General features: G+C 41.9%; 2 protein-coding genes across 5 annotated transcripts; one reads left to right on the forward strand and one right to left on the reverse strand.

The window, feature by feature from the left end:
• Nucleotides 1–673: 673 nt before the first annotated feature.
• tfb1m (transcription factor B1, mitochondrial) lies at nucleotides 674–25,376 on the forward strand. 3 transcript variants are annotated; one of them, XM_039786164.1, is made up of 8 exons: nucleotides 674–736; nucleotides 1,984–2,128; nucleotides 2,688–2,839; nucleotides 3,494–3,602; nucleotides 3,691–3,842; nucleotides 4,399–4,518; nucleotides 23,218–23,345; nucleotides 24,355–25,376. In XM_039786164.1, exons 2-8 carry the CDS (start codon nucleotides 1,996–1,998, stop codon nucleotides 24,623–24,625), a joined length of 1,065 nt encoding a protein of 354 aa, XP_039642098.1. In that variant the 5' UTR covers nucleotides 674–736; nucleotides 1,984–1,995; the 3' UTR covers nucleotides 24,626–25,376. The 3 variants fall into 3 exon arrangements, with proteins under 3 accessions (XP_039642098.1, XP_039642099.1, XP_039642101.1); XM_039786165.1 differs by having other exon boundaries at nucleotides 681–722; XM_039786167.1 differs by having other exon boundaries at nucleotides 686–713.
• LOC120549330 (claudin-20) lies at nucleotides 11,752–17,267 on the reverse strand. Of its 2 annotated transcripts, XM_039786169.1 has the most exons (3): nucleotides 17,194–17,267; nucleotides 16,439–16,489; nucleotides 11,752–15,771 (listed from the first exon to the last, which is right to left on the reverse strand). In XM_039786169.1, the coding sequence occupies exon 3, from the start codon at nucleotides 15,588–15,590 to the stop codon at nucleotides 14,862–14,864; it is 729 nt and encodes a 242-aa protein (XP_039642103.1). In that variant the 5' UTR covers nucleotides 15,591–15,771; nucleotides 16,439–16,489; nucleotides 17,194–17,267; the 3' UTR covers nucleotides 11,752–14,861. The 2 variants fall into 2 exon arrangements, with proteins under 2 accessions (XP_039642103.1, XP_039642102.1); XM_039786168.1 differs by lacking the exon at nucleotides 17,194–17,267 and having other exon boundaries at nucleotides 16,439–16,692.
• Nucleotides 25,377–27,356: the final 1,980 nt, after the last annotated feature.

Genomic DNA, 27,356 nt, shown 5'->3' on the forward strand with positions numbered 1-27,356 from the left:
GCATTGCTGTGCTACATACAAATTGAGTAAACTGTCAAGAAGGTGACTTTGCAGAAACCCCACAATAGCAGCAGACCCTCTTTAGGGCCTGAAGCTCTCTCCCAAGGTCAGCCACAGCAGGAGACAGAGCTGCCACTCATCTGCAAAACCCTGGAGGAGAAGGATATTTCCATCTCAAGCTCTGACACCAGTGACCCAGCGTGGGTTTTGAGCAGAGACGGGAGACCACAGGGCCACAGGGGGCTTTCAGCATGATTAAACACTTAGACAATACATTTCTGCCCTGCAGTGGACAAGAGGCAGGCTGCTTATCAGTTTGAGCTGAGAGGTTTCAATTAGTCCAGCATAATGGATATGTCAAATGCTTAATTTATTGTCGTATAATAACAGGGCATATTGGGTGTTTACAAGTCTGAGTGGGCCTCAATGTCTACATTAGATAATATTAAGAAATAGCTGTATTCTTGTTCATTAACCAATAATGCGTTTTGTTGTTGTTTACTGTAAATAAATACAGAACATCATCATTGAATTGTCGCCCTCTTCTGGCTATTGAGCACCAATACATCAACAATTAATGTTTTTTCAAGGGCAAAGCAAAACCCCGCCTCCTTGAATTTGATTGGTTTGGATTAGGATTCTCGCGGGCTCATTGGATACTCAGACGTCAATAGAATGACGTATAGGGAAATGTAAGGGAGAAAACGGCACCGGTGAGAAACGTGGGTTGACTCTTGTAGGTTGTTTTTTTTAGCTTTCTGTCCTCATTATGTTCTGTTTGTAGTTTGTTCTCAGTCTTAACTCGGTTTTTAGAAACAATATGAAGTGTTCCGCCTCAGTTCATAGCCCTCCCAGAGGCTCTTTTAACAGCATTTGGACCAAGAAGCTAACATTAGCTGCAATGCTAACGACTGTGTCAGAACTCCGTCAGCTGTCAACATAAGTTTAAAGTTAATTGTTCCAATTTGAGGTTGTTTGACTGCCTGCTGTAGGTTACTGTATTACTCAGCTAATGCTATTCATGTGCAGCAATGTAACGTTACTAGCCAATGATGCTATAATGTTGTTTGCCGTAAACTAGATTAACTGCTATGTGGTATTTTCAAAATGTTGAGTGGTCAGGTCAATGCGATACTAGGGTAGGGGTCAGGTTAATAATAGGGTTAGTATCTCATAATACAGGTGGTTAGGTATAAGGTTTGGTATGACATTAAATATGGATTTGGCACGATTGTATGGGCGACAAATTGTTCTTTGGTGTTGAGGAAAAGTTTAGAGAGTTCACGAACGCAAAGAAAAGACAGGGAGATGCACAAGAGAGAGGATCAGGAGTGTTGAGTTTTTTTTGTTTTTTTTTAAGTAACCTTAGGGCGAAACGCACATCGACAGGGAAACGGTCTTCGACACAACACCTGATTTTGTGTCTTTATGTTGGTCGTTTAGTTTTTTGTTATAACACCACTAGGTGGTGCACGAGATCTTATTATAAGACCCATACCCAAACATTCAACAGTCCACTTTTTAGCACTGACGCCTAAGCTTCAGGCTAGACATTGGTAATCAATCCCATGACCTGATAAAGCAATAATTGGAATTGATAACAGTTTGCCAGAATTGACGGGCACCTATAGATTAGGAGGACCATGCTGTTTCACATAATGTCCTTTTCAACATATTTGTGGGAAAACATTAATATGTTTGAATGTTAAAATAAAGCCAACTCATCATAGACCTGTAAAGGGACATAAACATCTAACCTTAAATGCATTGCCTCTCAGTGTCTGTAGTTCAAAAGGTCAATCCTGACCTAATATATTTTTCCACAAAGTCTTTTGAATACTATTACTGACAGGTTATTATTACCACTAATGCCTCACATGTTGCCCTTAACAGTATTTTTAGACATTTATGTCTAGCTTCTGAATCTCTTTGCTGCTCAGGAAAGTTGATCAATCATAGTTTTTCTCACCTTTTGTGTATTAGTTGACCTGAACGATGGCTGCCTCAGGGAAACTGGCGTCTTTCCGTCTGCCTCCCTTGCCTACTGTAGGCGAGCTCATAAAGCTGTACAACCTGCGAGCTGAGAAACAGCTGTCCCAGAACTTTCTGTTGGACTTGAAGCTCACAGGTTAGTTTGCCTCACTCTTTCTTTCTTCTTTCAGTTCGCTCTATCTGCAGTGCACCAATACCTGCTCACTCCTGTACTATGTCTGCACTGAGGGCTCAATGGTGTGTCTTGTCAGTTCACTTGATTGCACAGCTCCACATAGCCTTGTTTCGATGCATTGAAACCGACAGGCTTTTCTGTACGGGCAAGGTTGAGTAGATCTTCTAAAGTGAATGGACCGAGTAAGTTGTTTACAGCCCTTGCGGAGCTTGAGCCTTAATATAATTATCAGTGATGCAGTGCAGGTCTGATCTGCTCTCTTGTCCTTGGACAAGGTGGCTGTTAGATTAATGCACCTCATCTTCATCACACATAGGCAGACAGGTATTGTAACATCACACACTATTAATCTCAATTTAGATACCCAAGACTCTGATGAAGATATTTGATTGGAAAGTGTGGTCTAATTTATTTATTTTAGATGCATGAGTTGAACTAAGTTATATTAAAGTCATTGTGTGTATGCAAAAATATTGATGAAACGCACTATTGAGTTTGTCATCCATCTCCATCTTTGCAGACAAAATAGTGCGTCAGGCAGGCAGTTTGAGGGATGCCCATGTGTGTGAGGTGGGTCCTGGTCCCGGCGGTCTCACCCGCTCCATTGTCAATGCCGGGGCGGCGGATGTGCTTGTGGTGGAGAAGGATACCCGCTTCATCCCAGGACTGAAGGTAAATTGAGCAGCCACAATGACATGGGCTTATGCACAATGTTATCAAGCTCATTTGGTCACTCAGCAGAAAAAGTTCTAACACCGTCAGCTGTCCGGTTCTTGAGAGCGGTCAATCCATTTTCAACTGCAGCATCGTTAGCCGCCTGCAGAGTGACTGATGATTAGGGTTGGGCATCGAGAACCGATTCCTACTTGAAATCGTTTTAAAAAATTACGATTCCAGTGGAATCGTTTCTTTATTGGAATCGTTTGGCAGATTTGGTTTCAAATCTGATCCTGGATTCCAAATTTTACATGCGCTATTTTGGTTTCTGTAGCGGCCAGGCGCTTGTTATGTTGCAGCCATGGAGCACAGTAAGCAGCGCTCTGGCGTGGTTTTATTTTACGTTGAAAAAGCCTGGAAAAACTGCAAACCACCATTGAATCAAAATAAAACTTTCTTCTTATTTGTGAAATAAGCATGTGAGCCGTCTCAACTCCACCCCTCAAAGAATTGGAATCTATAAGAACCGGAATCGAAAGGAAGAATTGGTATTGGAATCAGAATCGTTAAAATCCAAACGATGCCCAACCCTACTGATGATTATTTAGTTTTTCTGAACACCTTTCCAATTTTTCTCATTTAATGTCCTATCACTTCCATTTTCCACAGCTGCTGTCTGAGGCAGCACCAGGGAGGTTGAGGATCGTCCACGGGGACATACTCACCTACAGGATGGACCGAGGATTCCCAGAAACTATCTCTAAGCCATGGGAGGGAGGTGAGAATATAAAATCATCTGAAAGCTGTTAACGATGTTCACGTATAGTAAACCCATGGGACTTAACTGTGTATATGTGGCTCCACAGATCCACCAAACCTTCACATCATAGGGAATCTCCCATTCAGCGTCTCCACTCCCCTCATCATTAAATGGCTAGAGAACATAGCCAACAGAACAGGGCCCTTCATCTACGGACGCACCCGGCTCACCCTCACTTTCCAGAAAGAGGTCGCAGAGGTGCGTAAACACTACTGCATGTTTCAGTTTTCAAGGTATTTGTCAGGATGCTAGTGTCTTGTCTAGCTGCCAAGAATCGGTCATTGAATTTAAAAAACAACAACCTGTGTGATACTTGTGTAACTAAAATTGATCAGAGCTTAAATAGCCCTTTAGTCTAAAGTCTACATATGGCTTTATATTGCTCTTTTGCTATGCAATTACCACTGTATGAAAATATTGTGCATGAATGTCTTAATTTATTGTTATGATTAAATATTGATTTCTTGATCTATAATTAATCAGAATTTGCAACTAAACTTAATAAATCTGGAGTGTTTTTTAGTATTTAGGCCATTCAGAGCATGATGTTTGCTTTTACATTTCTATTAATGACACATAAAAACATAATTAGAATACACTTACATACTCATTTTTTTCTAGTTCTACTTTGTTTGTATTTGTTCTTTATGACATGTTGGGTTACTACTAAAAGCAACATTACATGAACTCAACAAATAACCTGGTCTTACTGAATTTGCATCACTAATTTGGGGTATTTGTCCTCTCACTCCAGAGGCTGACAGCCAGCACAGGCAGCAAACAGAGAAGCCGTCTGTCCATTATGGCCCAGTATCTCTGCACAGTCCGAAACTGCTTCACCATCCCCGGACGGGCCTTTGTCCCTAAACCAGAGGTAGGATTTAACTTTAATAATTATACTTCATATCTGTAAATTAAATAAGACTGTTAAAAAAAAAAAAAAAGATTTCGGCCTTTAGTAGCAGTATTGAAACAGTGGTTGTCAGAACAACATCGGCAGATGCACACATTTCAGAGTTCTTACTCTGCTGTAGGATGAGAGTGGGATCTCCTCACATCTACTAGCCTCTGCTCCTCATCTGGTCCCATGCTCCCGTCAGAGTCCCTCATCATGTCACCATCACTCATCGCTCCCCCAATCCTCTTGCTTTAAGGCTTCATTAAGACTGTGTTGAATCAGTGTCGTCTCTGTTCTGTCTTTGGACCCTTTCTAGGTTGTAATGATGCCTGGTGGGTATTTGAGATGTGGCACGATCACACTGCGCCCTGTAATGAGGGCCTAGTTCCTTTTTTGGGAACAATTTCTCTCTCTGCGTCGTTCAGCCCATGTGCGTCTATCAGTGGTGAAAGAAAGACGTTCACTCTTGCGAAACAAGAATGCAAAGGGTTTTTTTCTTTTCGGGACAAAGATTTATAGTAGGACTAGGGGGCGCATTAAGAAAATATAAGTACTGCTGCAATGTTTGAAATATCAGTATTGGCTAATAGACATAGAGATTTTGAGATTATAGACACAACTCTTTTGAAAGACTCAGGAGCTCACTTACATCTTTGTACAAATGAAACCATGTTTTTCTTTGCTTAATTAAAGGATAGGTGTTAGGTTAATGTCAGAAATGGACTGTTGGTCCCTTGAAGATGTCATGGGTCTTTAGGAGACCCACTATTGGTAAATATTTAATCTCCCGTGTGGAGTAAAACGCAGCAGAGTGAATGGGACCAGTGCTGATTGTTCATTCTCTTAGAAGAGATGGCTCCCAATGATTATTTCATCACACTCAGCTGCCTTTCTGTACTTTTTTTTTTTTCTTTTTTACTCTTGAATGTCTTATTTTTGTGTGTATGTCAAACTGGAGCCTAATGGATTTCGGCATAGCAGTGTGTACATGTTAGCATGCATTTTGTATGTATAAAAATGAACAGAGTGGACTCGCACTGCATCCGCATGCATGCACTGCAGATGAATCAGCACCTCCCACATGCGCACAGAGGCCAGCTATCCCCACTAAATGTTTTAATGGGCACTTGGTCGAATTGATATAATTAGGAGAGATGATGGCTGTTTGATGAGCAGACCTCCTACTGCTGGTGTCCTATAAAAGATCAGAGAGCACACAGACTATATTAATGCTATCATACTCCCTGCATTGTGCAGGCCCCTTTTTACTAAAATGTCATGTAGTATAATTCATAAAGAGCTCTATGGCTCTGCATTGTTTAGTGGTGCACACCAGAGTAATTACGCAAAATTGCATGAAGAATAAAAATGTCGTGCCTGATTTACGGGACATCAATGGCTGGTAGGAGAGGGGATTGAGGTTGTGACACTCAGGAATATAGACTTCTAAAGCATTGGTTTGTCTGTAAAACTGACCTATATATTGTCAGAATTTAAAAGAGATATTGAAAATATTGGAATTCATAAGTTCTTATGGATACTGTCTTGGGTGTTGATACACTGCTTATAGTCCTTTAGTTAAAAACGAGAAGCAACTTATAAAAATGGCTGAATACCCCCCTTCAAAATGTAATTATAATGGAGGAATAACACTGCCAAATATCAAAGGTATCTTTTTATATATCCCTCTCTCTTTGTCTGTCTCCCCCTTGGTTACTACAACATGTGTGCCCTTTTTAGGGGAGTGTGTGTGCCTCATACCTGTAGCCAATAAATCGGCTCAGTGATCTAATTGTTGGTATTATTTTGTTCCCACTCTAGCTTTGGGATCACTGATTGTGTTAATGAAAAGAAATTGACACACAACTGGGCATTGTTTGTGTCTGCTTTTGGCAGATCTTTGTCATGTCTAAACCTGAGGCTCTCTGTTCTGTTGTGAGTGAGTGAGTCATGGCTCTTCTGAAAAAGGTCTGCTCAGTCACGTATTGATAAGATATTTCTTAACATTTCTGTGAAAAACGAAATGCCACTGGTTGGTCAGCGGTTTTAGTGCCCCCCCCCTCCCCCAATGTGTTGACTACAGTACATAAAATACAGAGCAGCATGTGCTATGCTACACATATGGCAATTAGTGGAGTGTGAAAAACATTTGAAGTGGTTTAATCAAACAAACAGCGAGTCCCAAAGGGCCACAGAAGCAGTGAAATGACTGAACCCTTCCAAATAACCCTGATGAGAAAATGGCTTCCGTTAAAGACTGGGGGAGGGAAGGGGAAGTGCAGGTGTGATTGGTCGGTTGATTGGAACCTATAGGAGCTGGCCAGTGCAGGCTAATAGGATAATGAGAAGGCAGATGTTGAATCCATTTAAAATCACTAGCTGCTGGGGCCCATATTGGCGTGGGGTGGGCAGATAGGCTCTTATCCTCACAGTTTAATCTGTCTGTCTTGTTCTTTCTCGCCCCCGGACTGCACCTCTCTTGTGTCACATTGAGTGACTGAGATTGTCCTTGAAGGTTTGTGAGAGCAGCGATTGGCTGCTTTGATGGTGTTCCCGGAGGCTCACCGTGCTCTAGGTCTGTCCTGGTGCACATCACACCTGCCTCCCTTTACGTATTAGTCACTCTCCTCCTGTTCATTTTCACATAGACAGACAGATTGAGCGGCCTTTAAATTGCTTCTGTCATTCACAGCTATACATATATCTGAAAGGTCTCTTTTAACGAAGTAAGCTGAGAAAAGAAACCGCTCTTGCGGGAGTCATTATACACATTTCTAATTTGTATTCTGGTCAGGGGTCAATGAGTTTTAGAGTGCACGCTGCCATCATGCATCTGCATCTTCAATACGGACATTCAGTCATCCAATTTCATCTTCACTGCCTCTTAACATAGAAAATAGCTGATTTGCAAAGAGTAAAGAGTGTGTTGACTTGATTATCTCTCTTCCCTGTGCCTCTTTGCTCCCTTGGCAGAATGTGATTAAAATCAACTTGTGTCCGTCACAGGCATGTCTATAAGTCGTGCAATAGATGCTCCATCACGAGCAACCTGCTGTCTTCTGTACAGAGAGCTACTACAGAGCTAACAACTGTGTTATTCATTAGCCAAAGTGAGGAAGAAAATGAGGCATTGAGGAGGTGGGCAGTGGGAGACGGAAATATTAAATGGTAGAGGTGAAAAAACAGCAAAAGAAAATGAGTTGGAGAAAGAAATTGGGCACAAAGAAAAATGGAGTGATAACTAGAAGGGGGGATGAGGATAGACATAAAATATGGATAGAGAGGAAACTGACTAAAAGCACAGTGAGATAAAAGAAATAAAAGCCAGAATAGATAGGGTTTGAGTTTGTGTATGCTCTGGGTGTGATGTATAGAATGAAACAAAACCTGGAAAAGGGTATCAAAATTGCAAAGCTTCCTCCACACGAGTACAGAGCTCTAGAAGACAGATTCATGACAGAGATCGATCTGAAAGGAGAGCGAGGCGTACCTCCAGCAGATGGTTGTCTGGGCCAGTCGTCAGCCCGCTCTGAGTGATGGCTGCATCAGCCATCACCCACTGACTAACTGAGCCTCACAGGAAGAGAACCTTACAGATGTTTGTCTTGTACACAATCGGCGACCAAGAGCACAGGCCAGATGAGCGGAGACTAAATTAAATTTGTTAATGCTGCATTAAACATCCATAATGCCTGGCAGTTGTGAGGGAGACTTTGGACTTAAAAAATCCATTCATTCAAAAAGTATAGAGATAGAGAGATATACAGTATCTCACAAAAAAGTGAGTACACCCCTCACATTTCAGTAAATATTTCATTATATCTTTTAATGGGACAACACTGAAGAAATTACAATGTAAAGTATTAAGTGTACAGATTGTATAACAGTGTTGGTTTTATGTCGGTTAGCCTAATAGCTGGTTTGATTTGCATTGAGAGATGATTTTATGGAAAGTACCCCATGCCAATCTCTAGGTATGGTGAAGGGTATGTGATGATGTGGGGCTATTTTAATTCCAAAGGCCAAGGGGACTTTATCAGGATACATAGTATCCTGGATCCATGAAATAACTGGCCTTTAAAAATAAAAATCTGCCTGCCTTAATTTAACATAGGGGTGTACTCACTTTTGTTGCCAGCGGTTTAGACATTAATGGCTGTGTGTTGAGTTATTTTGAGGGGACAGCACATTTACACTGTTATACAAGCTGTGTACTTAATACTTTACATTGTAGCAAAGTGTAATTTCTTCAGTGTTGTCCCACTAAAAGATATAATGAAATATTTACTAAAATGTGAGGGGTGTACTCACTTTTGTGAGATACTGTATTTAATGTCCTCTTGTTCTCTTTTTCCCATGGCTAGGGTGTCAGCAGCTGTTTAAAATATCAAAATCATTATACCCTTTAAATTCAGGGGATTTCCATTCGGTGTTGAATGTGACCCACCTCAGTCCAGTATAATGCAGTGGCAGTCTCAGTGATGGATATCTTCTCCGTGACCTGAAGTGGCCCAGTAAAGATTGAGTCTACTCAGAGGGCCTGCACTGCTTTCTTACCTCCCGCCACACATTCTACAGGCACACAATTCATCCAAGTCTGTATTCCTATCTCACAAACGGGGTCAAGCGCGGCATCAAGAGTATCGGGGAAAGTTATTTCAATGACTCGTGCCAGGCACTGTAAACGCCCGAAGGCTTGGTCTCAATACATCACATACCCAAGGTAAAGAAAAGCTAAAAATACTCTCCTCCTCCTCGTCTCTCCTTAAACAAAAAGCCGAGGTTGGCAGAGTTTGCTTATGAACATCTCCAGAGATCTATTGCTCCGCCTAACAAGAAACTGTGCCCGCTCATAGTCAGCGTTCAGTTTAGCAAATTCAGCTCTGTTAAGTTAGTGACTATGCCAAGAGAAATTTGCAGGTATGTTTTAGGAATAATGCTAAAACCTTGGCTATATTCCAAGGAAAGAAGGTCAGCTTCAAATACGTTAATTGCTAGCAGTGCTGTGACGCAATGATAACAAATGAACGAATGGGGAAAAAATGTCTTACCAGAATGGAAGGCATCAATCTATAAGCTATTAACTTGAAGGGTTATTTGAACGCTCTAATTTAAACTTCATGCACTGATTTCATGACTTAATTTCAGGCCTTTTAGAGGGACCAAAGGGGTAGGTTTAAATTTAGTGGGTGAGTTGATGAGGTTTTGTACAGGTCAGAGTAACAAAAATATCGTTGTTTTAACCTTTCTGTCCATGTGTAAAAGTATGCCTCTACCTTAGCTTGTTATTGTGTTTCTGCGCTCCCACTACACTGCAGTATTCTGTAATGTAATACACACATCTCTAAAGTGATCATTTTCATCAAGATATAGATTGCATAGAAGCTGATCTGTGTCCACACCTTTCAACTATTTAGCCTGCCTCACCTTCAGCTTACTGAATCCTCCCAGCCATGCATCCTGCCCCGTGCTCAAAGCTCAAATATTAAAGGACCTACTTTGAACTGTCAGAGTGTATTGTTTTCCTACAAGCGCACCTTTTGTCATCTCCATAGCTTTTACTGCCTCTCTCAGCAGTTAACTGCTCAGCCAAGGTCTTTGCTATTATTCTCCAGCCTCACATGAGCACTGGGACCAGAGGAGAGCAACAAAGCAAGGTCATTCTCAGCGTTGATGACCACATTATATCTCCAATATGAACCTTCATGACCATAACAGCTGTCCAAAATGAAGAGCCGCACATTTAGGTATGGTGACATACTAGAGCGATTTGGATGCTTACTGTATTCTGAGCAATGTGGTGATCGCTAATGGGAGTTCTGGTGAACGATGACATGACTTTTCCTTAACATGCTGTGATATCCGTCTCGCTCTTTGTGTCTGCCAGCATGACTGGTGGAGTGCATCACCTGATTGTCTTCCACATTTCTTTTTCTGCGGTTGATCTTTGGAAAAGGTTATTTGCTGGTCAAGAAGGTCATTGAAGTAATCTGTGAATTTGGCCTGGCAGTGAAGTTCAAAGAGAAGCCTGATGCATGATTAACCCCTATCTCAAATTGACAAGCGCTCACCTCCCCTCACATTCCAGATCTGTCATAGTGGCAACTCGGGGTGAAAGCCTTTGATGGAAAATGTAGGTTAAATACACAGAGGAGCAGATCTTATTAGCGTTTTTCCGCGAGAGGAGTAGTTATTTGATCTGCACTCTTGTTGCATAACCAAGAGGAGTGGGAGAATGAGAGAGCTGTGAATAATCCATGTTTGTTTCAGGAAAGCACATTCTCACTTAGTGGATGTCGACGAGGTTTCAATCAGCTGTAATAATGAGAGCCCAGATTTACTTGGAAAGTAACTATCTAATAAGCGCTCCATCTGAAGTATGACAAAGATATTAAAGTTGGAGAACATACTGTACAGTATTCAGGTTTAAAACAAACTGGCGCTTAATGCTGAAGACATCTTGTTTTGGCACAGTCAAAGCTAATTTAACAATTTTTTTGTTTTTAAAATTTTGTATTTCTTATAGATAATTTAAAAAAATAGTTTTTTTTTTTTAAGGTCATTACTGATTTCAATATTTATCCACCAATATGCAGTTTCTTTATACAAACAGATAACATTTAAAAACTATTTTGATAAGAATCACTTGAATTTTGTTATTAAAAATCTTGAGAAGACGTGTACAGAGCAGGACATTTTACAGTTAAAAAATAAACTTGTCAGTCGGGCTGCAACTAATGATTATTTTATAATCGATTGATCTGAAACTTATTTTCTTGATTAATCATTTGGAAAATGTCAATAAAAGATGCCAATCACAGTTTCCTAAAGCTCAAAGTGATGTCATCAAATTACTTTTTCTTTTTTTTTCAACTCAAAAGACATTCAATTTCTGATCACATAAGAGAAAGACAATGGCAAATCCTTCCAATTCAGTAGCTGGAACCAGTGAATTATTTGCCTATCATCTCAGTGAGGAAGGATCAGCAGAGGCTGGGTGTGGTATTAAAAAAAAATTTAGTTGGACTGATTCTGCTGTATTCCAGTGTGCTCCTGCATATGAGCAGCCAGTCTGCTATACTCAGGACAACCTGTACTATCCAACAATCTGTAGATTTGGCAGGAAGATGGAATGCTATCTCCATCCTTATCACCCCGACACATAAAAAGCACACAGGACTTGCACGCAGACTACATACAGTAGGCATCTTGCTTTCACAAAATAGTTTATTGGTAAAAAATAGAACTACTTGCACAAGCACATTGAGACAACTGTATCAGAACTTGTGAACTGTTAATCATCACAAATATGCTCCGGCAAAGTAAGAAGTGCTAAAGCATCCACAAAAATAAGCTGCAGTTATCAAAATGATAAATCAATATATTGGTACAGTACAGTATATGCAGGAGAGTTGTAACTCTTTACATTTTTAAGACATAGTCACTTTGCACTCTGGCCATTTATAAGCTAATTAAAATTGCGTGCTGATGATCAAACTGCACAGCCACAAAAAAAGAGAAATCTCTAGCTGCTATTTTCCTCCTGAATCCCATCAGACAGAAATTGTTCTCTTTTTTTTTTTTTTTTTCTTCCAGAGTGCCAATAGTGTTATGTATTTGTACTGGTCCAGGGAGCTTGGAATGCACAGCCGTTTGAAACAAACAGCTGTCAAATAAAGTAACACAAGCAAAGGTGCATTGAGTAGTCTTCTTATAAAGAAGATATGGTATGAACATGATATCGTATTTTATATATAAACAATCTGAGGGAGTCCTGATCCCTCAGTGAAAACAAACACCTTGAAAGCCTAGATACTTGTGTACAGTTGTCACAGACTTGGAGTGAACCAGAATTCCTGAAACAAATACATTTAGAAAATACCACACTCGTGTCTTTCCAGTGAAACATCACAACTCATCGCGGTGAAGTCTTGCTGTGCTTTGGGAAATGAGGAATAAAGAGGATTTGAAATAACCCTCAAAAGCTGCACTGGACTGTACACAAGCATCTAGTTGACTTAAGACTTAGTCTGGCAGAACAAATCACAAATCCATAAAACATTTGCTGATGTATAATTCATGTACAAACAACGCAATAAAAAATAAACAGACAGAACTCCAGAAAGTATTAAAACATGTCATCATGAAACGATTTGGCACATTCTCGAAACACATAACGTGTCAGTATTAGTTGATGACATGGCACATTCTTCTTTGTTTATTGCATTGGTTATGGTGCCTGGGCAGTTTTTGTCAGGAAGCCAGTTCTGTCGGCTATGGTCTGTGCTGAGCAAGATGGCTAAGTCAGGGTGGGATGGAAACCTGGTCCCAGAGGGCTGCCAGGGCCGGCAGTGGTGCCCACAGAGATGCCCGTGGCGACAGCAGCCTGCAGGTGGTGAGCTGGGCTTAGCCATCTGCTCTCCCCCAGGAAGCTGCATGTTTATGAGAGAGAAGGAGAGAATGTGCAGTTCTATACATCACTGCCAAGGCCCGTCTTAAGAATGAAAACATCGGTTATCCCTCTGGAACATTACTGTCTGAAAGCGTAACAGTGCTGCTGACATGAGTAGGTGGGAGTTTTGTCGATGTGTGCTTGTGTGTTGGGGCGCCCATGCTTTCAACATGCATAAGCTCTCTCTTGTCAGCGATCACATCCATGTGACGTGACAATAACCGGACAGAGAGAGTGAGGGGGGAAAAAAAGGAATGGTGGCACAGTCAAGTGGCTGCAATTTAAGACACTGAGACCTTCTGCAGGTGCAGACTGGTAGCATATGCGCACTGCTGACGCACTTGGAAAACAAGTCACATATGGAGAATGACTCAAACCTTTTTTAAGCTGCCTGCCACACAGCTACCCAGTCGACCATGACTCAAGAAGCTTCTCCTTATCTGCCTCGTCTTCGCCTCCCTGCCACTGCACCATTAAACATCCATTTATCTCTGTGAGACTACTCGCATGGTATATACACCATAGCAGTGGGCAGCAAAGAAGAGCATTCTCCAAAACCATGTAACAGGGATGCTGCCTCATGTCACTTGCTAATAAAGGGGATTGGCAAAAGTAGTGTTAGCAAAAGCCCTGAATAAAGCTTTAGCGCCATGCCTAGAGACAAAAATGCCCCCCTAAACAACTTCAAATCGCTGACTGACATCCACATACCCCCAGACAATACAGATATTTGAATGCTGAATTCTGTTTCCATGGCAGTGCGGAGGAGGATGACTGGAGTGAAAAGCACATGCAAAAAGCCGGCGTGTCTGAGTGTTTACTGTGTACACAAACAGGCACGAGAGCACGAGTAAGTATGCGGGTGTGCATGTCTGAGGGTGTGAAGGAATCGGTAGATGGATTAGAATGGGTAGCCGCTTCTTACAGGCAGTATGTTTTTGTCTTGATAGAAATATTAAAAAACAGCACATCACATAGTCCATTCTGCTAAGGGATTGAATCTCTTTCTGTCAATTTCTCTCCATCTCTCTCATATTTCCACCTGCAGAGAGAGAAGCAGGCAACTGTTTGTCTGCATTTTCTGTCTTCAATCCAGCCCAGCAGTCCAAATCTACTCCTCCTGACAGTCCTCTTTAAACAGTTACAGCAGGGTAATGTTTCTACAGCTTTCCAGGCACAGGCATTTTGTGGCTATGTCTCAGTCTTCTACCAGGCATGCCGCTGTATTAATACACAGACAGGCTCCCCACAGCATGCTTGAGAGGCAAAATATCAACATCATTCTAGTAGCTAACAAAAATATTCATTTCAATCAATTCTTTGTAGCATTCTAGTGGATAAGTATACGAAAAACTACAATGGCTTGCTATGAAAAGGTTTCTAAGGCATTATATTGCCTATTTTGTCAATTGAAAAGGGTACCAGACGATTGTAAATAGCAGCTAAATGATTGCTTTTTTTTCTTTCAAGTCAAACCTTTGGCGAGGAAAAAAAATCTACACTGAAGGCTTCCTTATTTGCTTAATCCATTCCCCAGGGAACTCATTCTGTGATTTTACTGATGAAGGATGTCTGCATTTGGTTAGCAGCTTCCTTCGATGCTGCAGCACCTTATCCCGGGTCCTTACACATTCACACTGTTTGTTCCAAGGTGCTGCTTAGGGAATACCTCCACTGCTTGTGCTTGCAAAACAGAAAAAGGGAGAAGAGCAAGAAGGAGGAGACGGTAAAATGAATTCAAAGTTATTGCTCTCCTCATTTTTTCTCCATCTCCATCTGGAGTGGAGCCAAGTGTGTAGCATTAGCTGTGATGGTTTCCCCTCAGGCTCGTCTCCCTTTAAGCCGTAGCGTACACAGCGCTGCTTTATTACACATAGTCCTGCAGGCTGTAGCCAGTCTTATTGTCTAATGGGGAGAGAGAGCAGTACTGGTGCTGGAGCTCCTGCTGCTGCTGAAGCAGCTGTTGCTGCTGCTGCTGGAGCAGCAATTTGTCAGGGGGAGGGAGCAGGACCAGATCCTGGGGGCCATGCCTTTTCCCCGAGCAGGACATACAGAAGATGGACCCCCCCACGAACAGGAATCCTGCTGAAACAAAGGCCACGTACACAGCACCCCCAGGCTCAAACTTATTGCTCTCGGGCACACTGGAGTCCAGAAAGTTGGTGATGACCTCGTTGGTAAACCAGGAAGCAGGCACCAGACACAGAAAGCCTGCAGCGACAAAGCAGCCACCACTGGCAATTGCAGCATGCCGCTTGGAGCGCCGTCCACCTCCCCATCGTGTGCATTTTAGCCCAAGGGATGCAAGGCAGAGGCCCATGGCAGCCATTACGCAGCAGAGCACCATAGTGGTGCGGGCAGTCTGCAAGTACGCAGGTAGTGAAAGCACAGAATACTTAAGTGTGCAACTGAACATACCTGTGCTGTACCATGTGCAGTCCATCCACAGACCCTGCATCTGGGAAATCGCTGTGATGATGTTGGAGCCCACATCTGCGCTGACCTTCCAGTTAGGCAGCAGAGTGGCCACCATAGCACCCATGATGCCCAACAGCGCTAGAACAAATCCAAATATCTGCATGCCTGTGGATGCCATGCTCCTTTTCAAGTTGATGCTGCTGCCGCCTCAACCCTTGTCCTCGCCAGGCAGCATTCATCCAGCGCCAGCTAGGCTCGTCGACCCCACTGCCCAGCCGCCTCTCTCTCCTCCCTTAGTGGTGTACCAGCTGCCAGTCAAATCCCCAGTTTCTCAGCTCTTCAGCTGCGGCTCCACTGGACTGGAGGAAAGAGACGGAAATGAGAAATTGAACTGAGTGTGTCCCTCGCACTCCCTCTTCCTATCTCCCCTCATTCACCTAAAAAGCACAGACTTTTCTGGCTGGTAACAAAGGGCAGCATGAAGCACGAGCGATAAGAGCTGGTGGCTCTGGCTGACTATACAGTAAGTAATCAAAACACTGAGGTTGTTGTGCGTGTATACATTTTCTATGTGCTGCCTTCTCCTTTTCCTTACCGGAGCCCCATAGAGCTGTTATTGGAGAGGGAGAGATGAGTTTGAGGTATTTGCAATGCTCAATAGCTATGTGGACTTAAAGCTGCAGTGCCCTCACCCCACTCATATACTGTATATTATACCACTTTAATTTCACAGCTGTTTACCTTATAAACAGAGCCCACCTTTTAACAGTAACATAACGTTATCTTCGGTTTTAATACCAGTTTACTCAATTTTGTGAGCCGCTAGAATTGAACTTTGTGAATGTACCCGTTCTTTTTTATTACTATTTTGTCGGACTTCCTAGCGCTTATTGTGGTCTTTATCATCTAAATAAATAGGTCGTTTCAGCATTGTATAATAAATAATCTCGATGTTCAGTCAATTGTTTGCTGTTGTTTTATGATCCAAGGAGAGAGAGAAAAGGCGATGTTGAAATAATCCCTTACCCCGGCTGGTGCAGAGCTGGCGCTGACGCGTCACGTTGTTCACAGTGATTCCTGTAAACACACACAGTCACACATTGAAAGGCAGTAGGCTGATGAGGGGGAGAATTCAGCCCGGATCACGGGTCCATTCAAGCCATCCATTTTCTTAGCAACAGTCTATGAGAGGACATTCCTGCTCTATCGACCACACAGGCTTGGCCGGAGCCTGGGAGAAATAACCGTAGCGCTCTGGCGCTCTCTCTCTCTCTCTCTCTCTCTCTCTCTCTCTCTCTCTCTCTCTCTCTCTCTCTCTCTCTCTCTCTCTCTCTGTGTGTGTGTGTGATGGAAAATAGTCTCTGCCTCACAACAACTTTATAAACGGCTGAACATCACTGTACTGCCCCCGACTGCTACTATACATCTGTCACCAGTTTTTTTTTTATAACTTCCATGCTGTCACCACCTCCTGTCATGACTACAACCAAGACTCGAACCGTTACTAACGCGAAACTACGCGTTTCAGAAATACTAAAGTGTTACTTTTAATTAGCTAACTATAGCTAGCTACTTGTTTATTAACGTCGTCCACACTTAACCCCATTTGAAAAAAATATATATTCCAACGTGAATCATGAAAATAACAGTTGTAACGTTATTGAGAGGTAGCTAGGCTACCCAATGTTAAATAAATAGGTTAGCTTAACTAGCTAGCTAACGTTATAACAGCTAGCTTTAATGTCTTAAAGCACTTTTTTTAAAGCTTAAAAAAATCTCACCAAACCAGCTATACGCAGAGCGCTTTAGCTAGAGAATCTTTGATTGTATTAAACCTGACACGCCCATTAAGCTGTTCATCGCGAAGTCCCGTTCATTCTAATGGACTTGGTCGGCATTACTGGGAACGCCCACTTGGCGAAAAAAACCCATATATATTTCAGCGGATAATTATTTTGGGGAGTACCTCAATTTACCAGTCCGCCCACGTCGTCCTGCACTGCAGGCTCATATGACGGTTCTCCCGAGTTCCTGTAGCTGTAATAATCTTATATACTGTCTATGGTAATAATAGATATAATAATGGCAGATCGATTTTCATGTGATGTGTGATTCTTGCGTGATCTCATGATATCATGATATCGTGAGAATCCAGTTGCAGTGCAAGGTAAGGTTTTATTTGCTCTTGTACAAATTTCAGCAGAAATCTGTCTCTCCAGAAACAATGTCCAAACTACACTAAATAATCCACACATTATTCCAGGGTGAGATAGCTAAATGTGGTAATTTATTTTCAATTTTTATGTCCGATATCTATGTTATGGTTACCAAACATACAACATGGTTACTGAGAGTAATCAAAGTCATGTTGTTAAAAGATAAGAAATGGCCAAGATGCGAAGTCTAGATAAGCTTTCGAACATAGCCCCACTTAACAACTGGGAAGGGTAATCTAATTAAGACAGAAGAACAATTTGCTATCATTATGTCCAGATAAGCTGGTCAGAGTTGTGGGAAGCTTTGTTTGTTTATGTGTTTGTCCAGAGGAGCATGTGTACCCCACCATGCCAAAACTGACCCTCCCCGGGGCATCATCTTCATCAGGCATCAGTCAGCAGGAGCCTAAACTCACAGCTGCTACCCTGTCTTCCCTCTCCTCTCTGTAGAGGACATACAACAAGGGAGGGAGTGGCTAGGGCGGCCTTGATTCGTGAATGACAAAGAGGACAAAATGAGAGCGGGGGGGAATCAGACAGGACTAATGGACCTGATACCCTTGGAAACGCAGATGTGTGTTGCTATTATTTTGCTGCATGGGCAAATCAGCAAAATCCGCCAGCTGCGGGAAATTATTTTGCCTATCCCCCCACTTATAGTATAACGACCAGGCATTGACCACAGTGATGTGTAGCCATTACGTGTAGATAGGTTGGTAGCAATTGATTTGTTTAGCTATTGATCTGTTTGTTTAACAACCACCAAATTACCTCCAGTGTGATATTGGTGTCGACCTTCAACACTACATTCTCTTGGCTCCTTGTGGGATACAGTTGCAGCAGGAAAAGACATTTTCCAGTTTTCCAACAGGCACACTACAGTATGGCGTGTGTGACCTGTCTCCTTGTGACCAATGAGATCCAAAGTGCTGATGCTGGTGTTGTTCTGTGGGGAGTAAGATAAATAAATAAATAGATTATAGAGGTACTGGATAAAAGGAGAGAAAAAGATGGAAGGAGAGAAGAGCAAAACGCGGTTAACATACGCCCGGTGAGTGCAGATGTGTGACGCTGTGATGTGTGAAGATATTGCAGGCTATTATAAGCGTGGTTCCCTTTGTTTTATCACCTCACAGCAGAGCTCTCTAGCTTTTTTTTTTGTTGCACTATAGCTCTGAGGCACAGCCGGACCAGCCACACTCCCTTTTGCCCACACGATGGGCTTTTATCGTTTAATTTGCATTTTCCTCTTTTATGTCCTCCCTTGCGTAATTGGTTTCCGTGCTCATCGTCTTGCAAAAGCGGTCTGTTCACAGCAGAGATGCAAGGTGTCGTGTGATAGCTGTGATGTCGCTGTCATTGCAATCTTGTTGTGGAACAGTTTCACCAAAGATAATACGTGTAAACCTGTCCAAGGCAAAACACATGTGACATGTTGCAAAATTACTGGCATGGCTTGATGAAATGAGTCTCTTCAGCTTACTCCATTAAGACGGAGTCTAATGTGAACAGTGTGGAATGGCATTTATGACCTTTTAAATGTCCCATCAAAACAATTTTCCCATGTTGTCCCCATTTGCTGTTCCGTTGGTCCAGTAACTTTCAAATTGTTTGGCTAAGTTTAAGCTTTTCTGTGACAAAAGTGTCTCTCAAAGGAGCTGATCATGTCAAACTAGGGCTACAGTCTTGAATGTAGGCGATTTCATGGGAAGTACGCTGGCCTGCCTGCACAGGAAGCCAAAGCCCTTCCTCCCCAAACCCCTCAAGCAACATCAGCCGAGTGTATTCAGCAGCATTGACTGCTGCCTTCTCCTCTCAGAGAGGCTGTGTCCCTCCACTGATGTAATGGAGGTTGTCTTCTCAAGGTATTGTCATGATTAATGCAGCTCTTCCTCCTTTGCAGGATCACTGTGAGCTTTTCTCTCTTGTATTCCCTGGCTGTATATACAGTAGCTTTCTTCCATCCCCATGCTCTTTCTCAGAACCTGCCATTATGTAAGCGCAAGTGTTGGTGGTTCAGGTAGCACAGTGGCTGCTGATGCCCCAGGGCCCCTGCCATCTCGTCTGGGTTACGCTTAAAGGGACATGACAAATTACTGCTCACACGCCATTGGGCGAGAACTCACCAAGAAAGAGACGTCTGAGGTGCAAATGGGGAAAAGGGGAGCCGGAGAACCACAGGGCAAAGCTGGAGTAATAGAGTTTCCTGCAGAGCTTTGGGAAGGTCAAATACATGAAATATGGTAACTTGCAAGTATGTTAATACAGATGTAAGACTGTTGTACTCAATTGGGCCAGAAAAGGTCTTAAGTTGCAGACATAGCTGATGTGTGACTTTTAGATAGAGATCTCTCATATTTTGCCCTTTTCATACGCTCTACCAGGGGAATTAGCAGTATAACCCTTCTTTTTTACAATAGAAATACAAGGTGTTAGTTCATCAGATTTTGCAAAAGCTCCGATCAAATTAGCCAGATTGAGAGAGTTAGAGCAAGATTTTTCATGAGCTTGAATATAGATCCCTACATAAAAATCTAATTTAGAGGCCAAATTAGTGGTAAGGATTAACAAGTTTTCCCTTGCTAAATATGATAGTTTGCTCTAGCCTACAAGAAATGATTACCGTCAGAGTATTTCCAGTCTCTGTCTGCTAACTGAGACCTGTATAAAGAAAAGGGAAGGGGGGGTGAGGGATAGGAGAACTTGAGCGAGGGAGAGATATTAAGGTTGTCAGATAGGGTCAATACGTCAGTCTGCTATCCCATTTCAGGATCGCCCAGCAGATGCAAAGTATTGCAGGGGGGGGACATGTTCATAGCACCTCACTGGAGGGCCCAGGTGACAGCGCGTGATTTAAAATGGAGTTTCCTTGCATGTTGAGGTTATCAGGGGAAGGATTAATGGCAGAGAGTGGGATATATTCCAGTGGCGCTACCTAGTGAAGCCATGTAGCAAGGCCATTCATAAATCATAGCAGCAAAGTGACTTGGACAAGCTGATGGCTGAAATGCTGCTGCCTGTATAGTCCCAATATCGACTTTCCCCCTTGCTCCTCTCTTAAATCATGAAGTGCAGAATATAAATGGCCTAATTATTCCAGCGGAGAGTGAAATTAAAGACATTCCTTTTTATTGCTTCTTCCTAACAGATGGTGGTCTGATATTGCATCACCAAAGGACTGATGGAAGAATTTTTGCGATCCAAATATAAAATCCCGAACAGAATCTTCACGTTGAAGTGACAGGTGGAGGGATTGATTGTCCTAATAAACGTCTCTGTTCTTAACTAAATAATGCAGCCACCTCTCAATGCCCTTGACAACACCTGCCACATGGCCTTTGTATTTAAAATGCATCATATGAACTAAAAGGTTTACTGTATTAATAATAAACTCATCATGAAGCAGCCGAGACCATTACTGACAGTGCGAATAAACCATGAAGTCATCATTCAATGATAGACTATGCTAAACATGACAAAAATCAACATTAAAATAAACATGAGATGTACTCAGCTGTACAGTACATGCACTTACAGCTTCAACTCACAACAATCTTTCTTTCTTCCTCAATGTCAAAGAATCTAATGCTGGACCCAGGAGTTTGAAGCTTTCTCTGCACTATTATTGCACATAGCCTTCAGGGCTGTTAAGACAAGCAGTCTCCCTTGCTGCCGTCCCATTAAACGCCACTGCGGCAGGAGGCTCGGAAGCAGCCAGGCATCTCTGGACTACACAGGGATCTATAGATCTGATAAGAGATAGTGCTGCAGTTTACAAGTGCTCCGGAGTGCTACCTTAGTTGTTCACAGAAAAGGGGAATTTAAACCGCTCATTAGAAATCCTTTGCGCGTCCTCCGACCACTTTAGTTTTTCTCCCCTAATTATCAATGCCAGCCCCTTGTCCAGGAAAGCAAAAAGGCAGCTGTGCGTGAGTCACACAATCCAGAAATACAATCTTCACGAGGAGCTCCACAAGGCATATAGTCTCAACAGGAGGGCTGTTGAGCTGGACTAGATGTCGTTTTATTTGACTTCTGTGTATGTGTTTGTATGAGTAAGAGGGGGGAAACAAGTCTGCGGGTATGTGTTTCTGCATGCTTGACTTGCCTTCAGATGTTAAGTGAACACCCTGTGTAACATTCACATTCATGCACCTGCATGCTTCCTTCCTTTACAACTTTTGTCTCCTCTCCTCCATTTATATACCTGCACATATACAGTATGCAACACCGGTCTTCTCTGGTGTCAGCTTGTGCAGGTATATTCTTCATTAAAAAAAAATACCCTATTCCATTTTTTGATTTCAAATTCTTTTCCACTGAGATGAGCTACTTATATAGATGTTTATATTTTTTCTTGCTATATTAAGAGTCTTTGAGTATCATGAAAAGCACTCAAAGCCAAAAAGCACTTGAGGGCAATGAAATGTGTTATTATTAAGACCAACACTGCTGATGTTTTTCATCGGAGCCCTATTGTCAGTCTGCTCAGCCAGTTCATAGTACAGTCCCTCTCATTGCTCCCTTACGAGGGAACTGCCCCACTCTGCTGCCCACTTGAGCTATACGTTTCAGGACTATATGCCATCATGTAAACACCTTTGAAAGGTTATTGCCTTGTTTGATGCTGCAAACGCACATATCCAGATATTCAGAACTGTTCTAATGTATTTTGGTTATTTTGAGCCCATCAATGATAATGCTTTAAAGGGGAACTAGTGAAGAGAGAACGTGTGGATGTATGTGTGCTTGAAAGTTAAGTGTTTTGAGAGCAAGAGTTAGACTCTGCTGAGTCTGGCACGATTACTACAACAGTGTGTCATGTCAGCTTAGGGCTGACACAGGAAGGATCGGGAGTCAGCAGCTAGTGAAGAACTAGAGCTAAGGTTACCACCACCGGTCCTCTGCTTCAGTTCAGTGATTCCCAACCAGCAGTACTTGCGCTGTGGACACATCAGTAATTGCTGGGGGTTAGTGGAAAGACTAGAGTAGTATTCTATAGTTTTGCCATGACTTTCTGAAGGAGTTGAGAGCAGGTGAGAGATTTAGTCGTAGTACCTGTGTCCACGGAGTCTACCATTAAGCAGGACATGAGCTCTGTGGATGTACCATGTGTACCAATGTGCCTAATGTACCAATTCCTGGATCCATATATGGTCATGCTCTATTGGTTTCACCCTTGCTGCTACAGTGAGTCAGGCTCTTAGGTTTTGAGAAACTCAGCGGAGAGACAGGAGAGAGAGGCTCAGTTTCTATGGTCCATCACACAGGTGTTACTGTGGCAACTGGAACCGGCTCGCCAGCCAGCCAGCCAGCCAGCCAGCCATGCTGCGTCATCTTATTTTTTGCCTTTCCTCTTTTCTTTTATCCCATTTAATTGATCCCTCCACCTCCCCTCCCGCTTTGTTCTGCTTTGTATCTCTCATGACATTTGTCAGGCAACCTTTCTCTCCAGAAACACTTTGCATTCTCCTCACTCCTCAACACCTACCGCAGTCCGTAATCTAGTTTTAAGGTGTCTCTTGCTCTTTTTGTGTTTGTGTTTGTGTGTGTGTGTGTGTGTGTGTGTGTGTGTGTCTGTGTGTGTAGGTGGATGTAGGAGTAGTTCACTTCACCCCTCTGGTTCAGCCCCAGATCCAACAACCCTTCAAGCTGGTGGAGAAAGTCGTCCGGAACATTTTCCAGTTCCGCAGGAAGCACTGCCATAAAGGAGTAGAGTAAGCACAGTTATACAACTTGATGTAGCTTGCAAAGCATCTATCCTCTCTTTCCTCACTCTTTTTTTTTTTTTTACTTTTTAATCATGTCTCATCATCCTCATCTATCATTCTCTCTCTACATTTTTCATTCCCTGTTTTCTGACAGCTGCGTCTTCATCTCATCATTAATTAGAATGTTTTTTGATTTGCTTTTCTTTGTCACACACACACAACTCTGACCAATAAAATCACTACTTTTTAGGCTTTCTGGGACCAAATTATGAACATCGGAGCATGCTGAGAGCTCTGTTCAAAACCACTAGCAACAAACCAACACGCCCACATGCATGTGCACTCTGCCCATCGCCCCCATGCCTGTTGGAAAGTGTATGTAGGCCCAGATAACAAAAGAACACTGGCTGTGCGAAAGAGAGCAGCAATTATGAGTCATTGAGGTGGCATAGGAAGACGAGGCAGCATGTTTTATGTAACTACAGCGGGTTTGCGGCAGCGGCACCAAATTGGAAAGGAGGCACCAGCACTGAAGCGCCTAAAAAGCATCTGTACTGCTATATGTGAGAGGAATTGGCTATTGCTTACCAACCTGCAGAGGAAGAACACTTAAGACAAGGAAATGTCTTTTAAAATGAATGGCTACCTCCCTGTATTAAATATTCTGAAGAAGCATTTTAGGGTGAGGGCCAGCAAAATAAGTGAAAATTGGACATTAAAATTATAACTGCCCTCTTAATGTTGGAGAAGTTTGTGTCTGTGTGAGTTTTGTGTCAGTGTCTACATCCCTTGACTATGAAGCATGGCAGTGGAACAAGTTAACAATTCATGAGCAGCTCTAGCCCTTTGTGTGATTTCAATTAACTTCACAGATTTGAAATAATCGCTGAGGGATCATTTCTTTCTGTTTGAACTTTATAATGTCATTAAACTTGCATGATCATTAAGATATCAAAGCGACCTGAGCGTAGGAATCTGTACTATGATGTCTTCATGTTTTCTTTCCTCCCCCCAGAAAGTTGTTTCCTGAGGCATGTCGTGTAGAGCTGACACAGGAGATGATGCAGAAGGCAGACGTGGACCCCACTCTACGCCCTACAGATCTCACCATACCCCAGTTCAGGGCTTTAGCGGATGCCTATGCTCATTTCTGCACCCATGAACCCAGTCTCCTCAGCTATGAGTTCAGAGAGGAGCTCAGACTGAAGCACCTCGCCAGGCAAAGAAACAAACCAGTGGACACATTTATGGACAAGCCAACCGGCACACCACCCAATCCTCACTAATAGCCTCTGTTAGCACAGAGAAACAACAGACTGCTCTTAGCCTTGACATTTCCACTGGCATAGGCATGCATTTTTAAAAACTTTTTCCCGGAGCAATAGGTAACCTGGTATACATGAAATACTGGAACAGAGACAAGAACCACAAGGCCATAAAGATCCTGGGTGGGTTGAATCAGTTCCAAGACCTTGCTCCAGGATAGGACAGCTCAAAGCAGTCATGTGTAGTTACCCACAGTAGCTTTAACTGTGAGTATCTCTGTATTTCCCAATTCTTACTTCAGATCCAAGTCGCATAAACCGTCAGTGTTCATGGTGATTTAGAAAATGGGAACAACATGGCAGCACTGGGTATCCAGGCCGTTTTTTCCCTCCTCCCTATGTACTGTATTGCTTAGTCACTTGGAAGACAGAGCTTAAAGGGAGGAGGAAAGTGGTGGGAATTTGTTAGCTCTAGAAATACGTTTGTTGTATTAAATGAAGAGGAATCCACTGGTAATGCCTATATTTATATATGAAAAAAATCTGCAAACCCAATCTGCAATTGATCCAAAATAATCAAATCTAACCCTTTTCAAAATGCAAAATCATAAATGTTAGTGGAGGAACTGTTGTTACATTTCTTTTACAGAATACAGCATGTATGTTAAATGGATCTGACCACAGTGTTGTTTTATAGGGTTTTATGTCAATAAAAGTGTTGTTTATTTTGTTGTTGTGGTTGTTGGATTGAATATTATGGCTGCTATTTCATTTTGTCTTGATTTTTGTATAGGGAGGGAGTGATGGCGAGTGGGGGGTTCAGATGGGGAGGTGATGTGTCAATGGCGTGAGTTGTATGTTTTGTGTTAAAAATAAAATAAGAATAAAAGTGTTGTTACCAGTTTTAAATATTCATTTTTTTTAAAAGCTAGAACGGATTATCACCAACAGAACATGGCAGGGCTGTTGCCTGCCAGTGTGGCAGATGGCAGGCTAAGGTTGACTTGCCAGAGGGAGAATTCACTCAGTTTTGATGATTGGTGAGTGTTAATCTCCAACCACAATCAGGATTCCATTAGATCTACATGGCAGATGTGGTATGCAGGGCTGCCAAGTTGGCAGCCTTGATGCTGTGTGTTATCAAGATAGCTATGTGGTGGTTTTGTGCTATGATAAGCTTTTATTTTGTAAAATGATAGCATGTGTGGGAAGAGATCGGAGGGCGAGAACTGACGTCACGCGCAAGGGGAAAGTAATTAGCCGCTGATGAGATGCACCTGTGCATTAGCTAGTAGAGATATTTGTTATGTCACGCTGAGATGATTTTTGGTTGTTTGGACCATATCATTTCTTTAAGCCTAAAAATAACTTCAGCTGCCCACTGTACACAAATGAATGCCAGAGGAGTAGGCCTATTCTAGCTACCGTTTCCACCATCCTCGCGGGAGAACCTATTGCAGCTTCAGGCGAGTCAAAACATCCTCACGTCAAATCGGTTGTCAGGTATCGGACACATATAACTCTTGTTTTTTTTTTTTTTTAACAAATTTAAAACCTTTTATGAAAGTGTCTTAACATTAGTTCATCACGACAGCCTAAAATGCAACAGTTTTAGCATGGTTGCGTTTTAAAAACTTAGTATCAACATGAATAAGAGTGTCAGTGCTACAATGTAAACAATGCCGTTAAAAAATACAAGACCTGCATTAAAACGTTTATACACGTAAAAGTAGAGAAGTATCAGCAGCGGTTTAAGTAAATAACTAAACATTATTTAAATTTACATTACCATTTTTATGATCCATTTATGATTTATTTGATCAGTCGTGCTATGTTTTGTATAAAATATATATATATGCAAAATAACTCCCAAAAAGGTGTGGTGAAGTAAAAAGTATACTCTCTTTAGAACAAACTAGAGAATGCATTTCTTGCAGACAATCTTTGTGAATGTTGAAAAGCTAAATTGCTAAAGCTAAACTGGATTGCTGGCATTGCTGGTGATGTAGTGAGAATAGTTGAAGAAGTGGGAATGGTTTTAATTAGTATGCATTTCTTTGAAATGTTGAAAAATACCAATAATATATCAAACAAAAGTGGAATATTTTAAGTTTTATTTGAGAAACTGTCACTACATTGTCTTGATATAAATCTTGTTATGATTTGATACTATAAATAAAATTGAATTGGTTAAAATGTGTAAAAAGGTGAAGTTGTAGGGAAAAGTGGAAATGGTTCTAATTAATAAAAAATAAAAAAAAGGCTTTAAAAGCCGAATAGTACCAATATGGTATGACATTTTTTTGTAAAAGCTGATGCTAAACTGAATTGCCAGCTTTACTTTGGATGAGGAAATAACAGAGTAATGAATGAGTTGGTAAAATGGGTAATGGGTAGGTCAAATTAAGAAATCTCAAAAAGCTGTGTTCAATATTTTCAAAAAGTACGAAAATATTTTTTAAGTTGTATAAAACTCCTAATGAATGAAGGATGTGGAACATTTTTAGGCTTGAATTAAGTATGAATCCCTAAATAAGACTTGATTAAGCATGGAAAGCAGTGATGGTGAAGCAGTAAAATTATCGAAAAATGTGGGAAAGTAATGGAGGATGCAAAATAAAGAGTAAAAAATGATGAGTTCAAATGTTTTGCCTATCTGCGCCACTGTTTCTTTACGTCAGACAGACATTGACAGAGAAAGACATATAAACGTATAGATATGTAGAGAGCGAGAGAGAGAGAGCCCGTTTTG

Source organism: Perca fluviatilis, chromosome 20 (genome assembly GCF_010015445.1).
Source record: "Perca fluviatilis chromosome 20, GENO_Pfluv_1.0, whole genome shotgun sequence".
Lineage (NCBI taxonomy): Eukaryota > Metazoa > Chordata > Actinopteri > Perciformes > Percidae > Perca > Perca fluviatilis.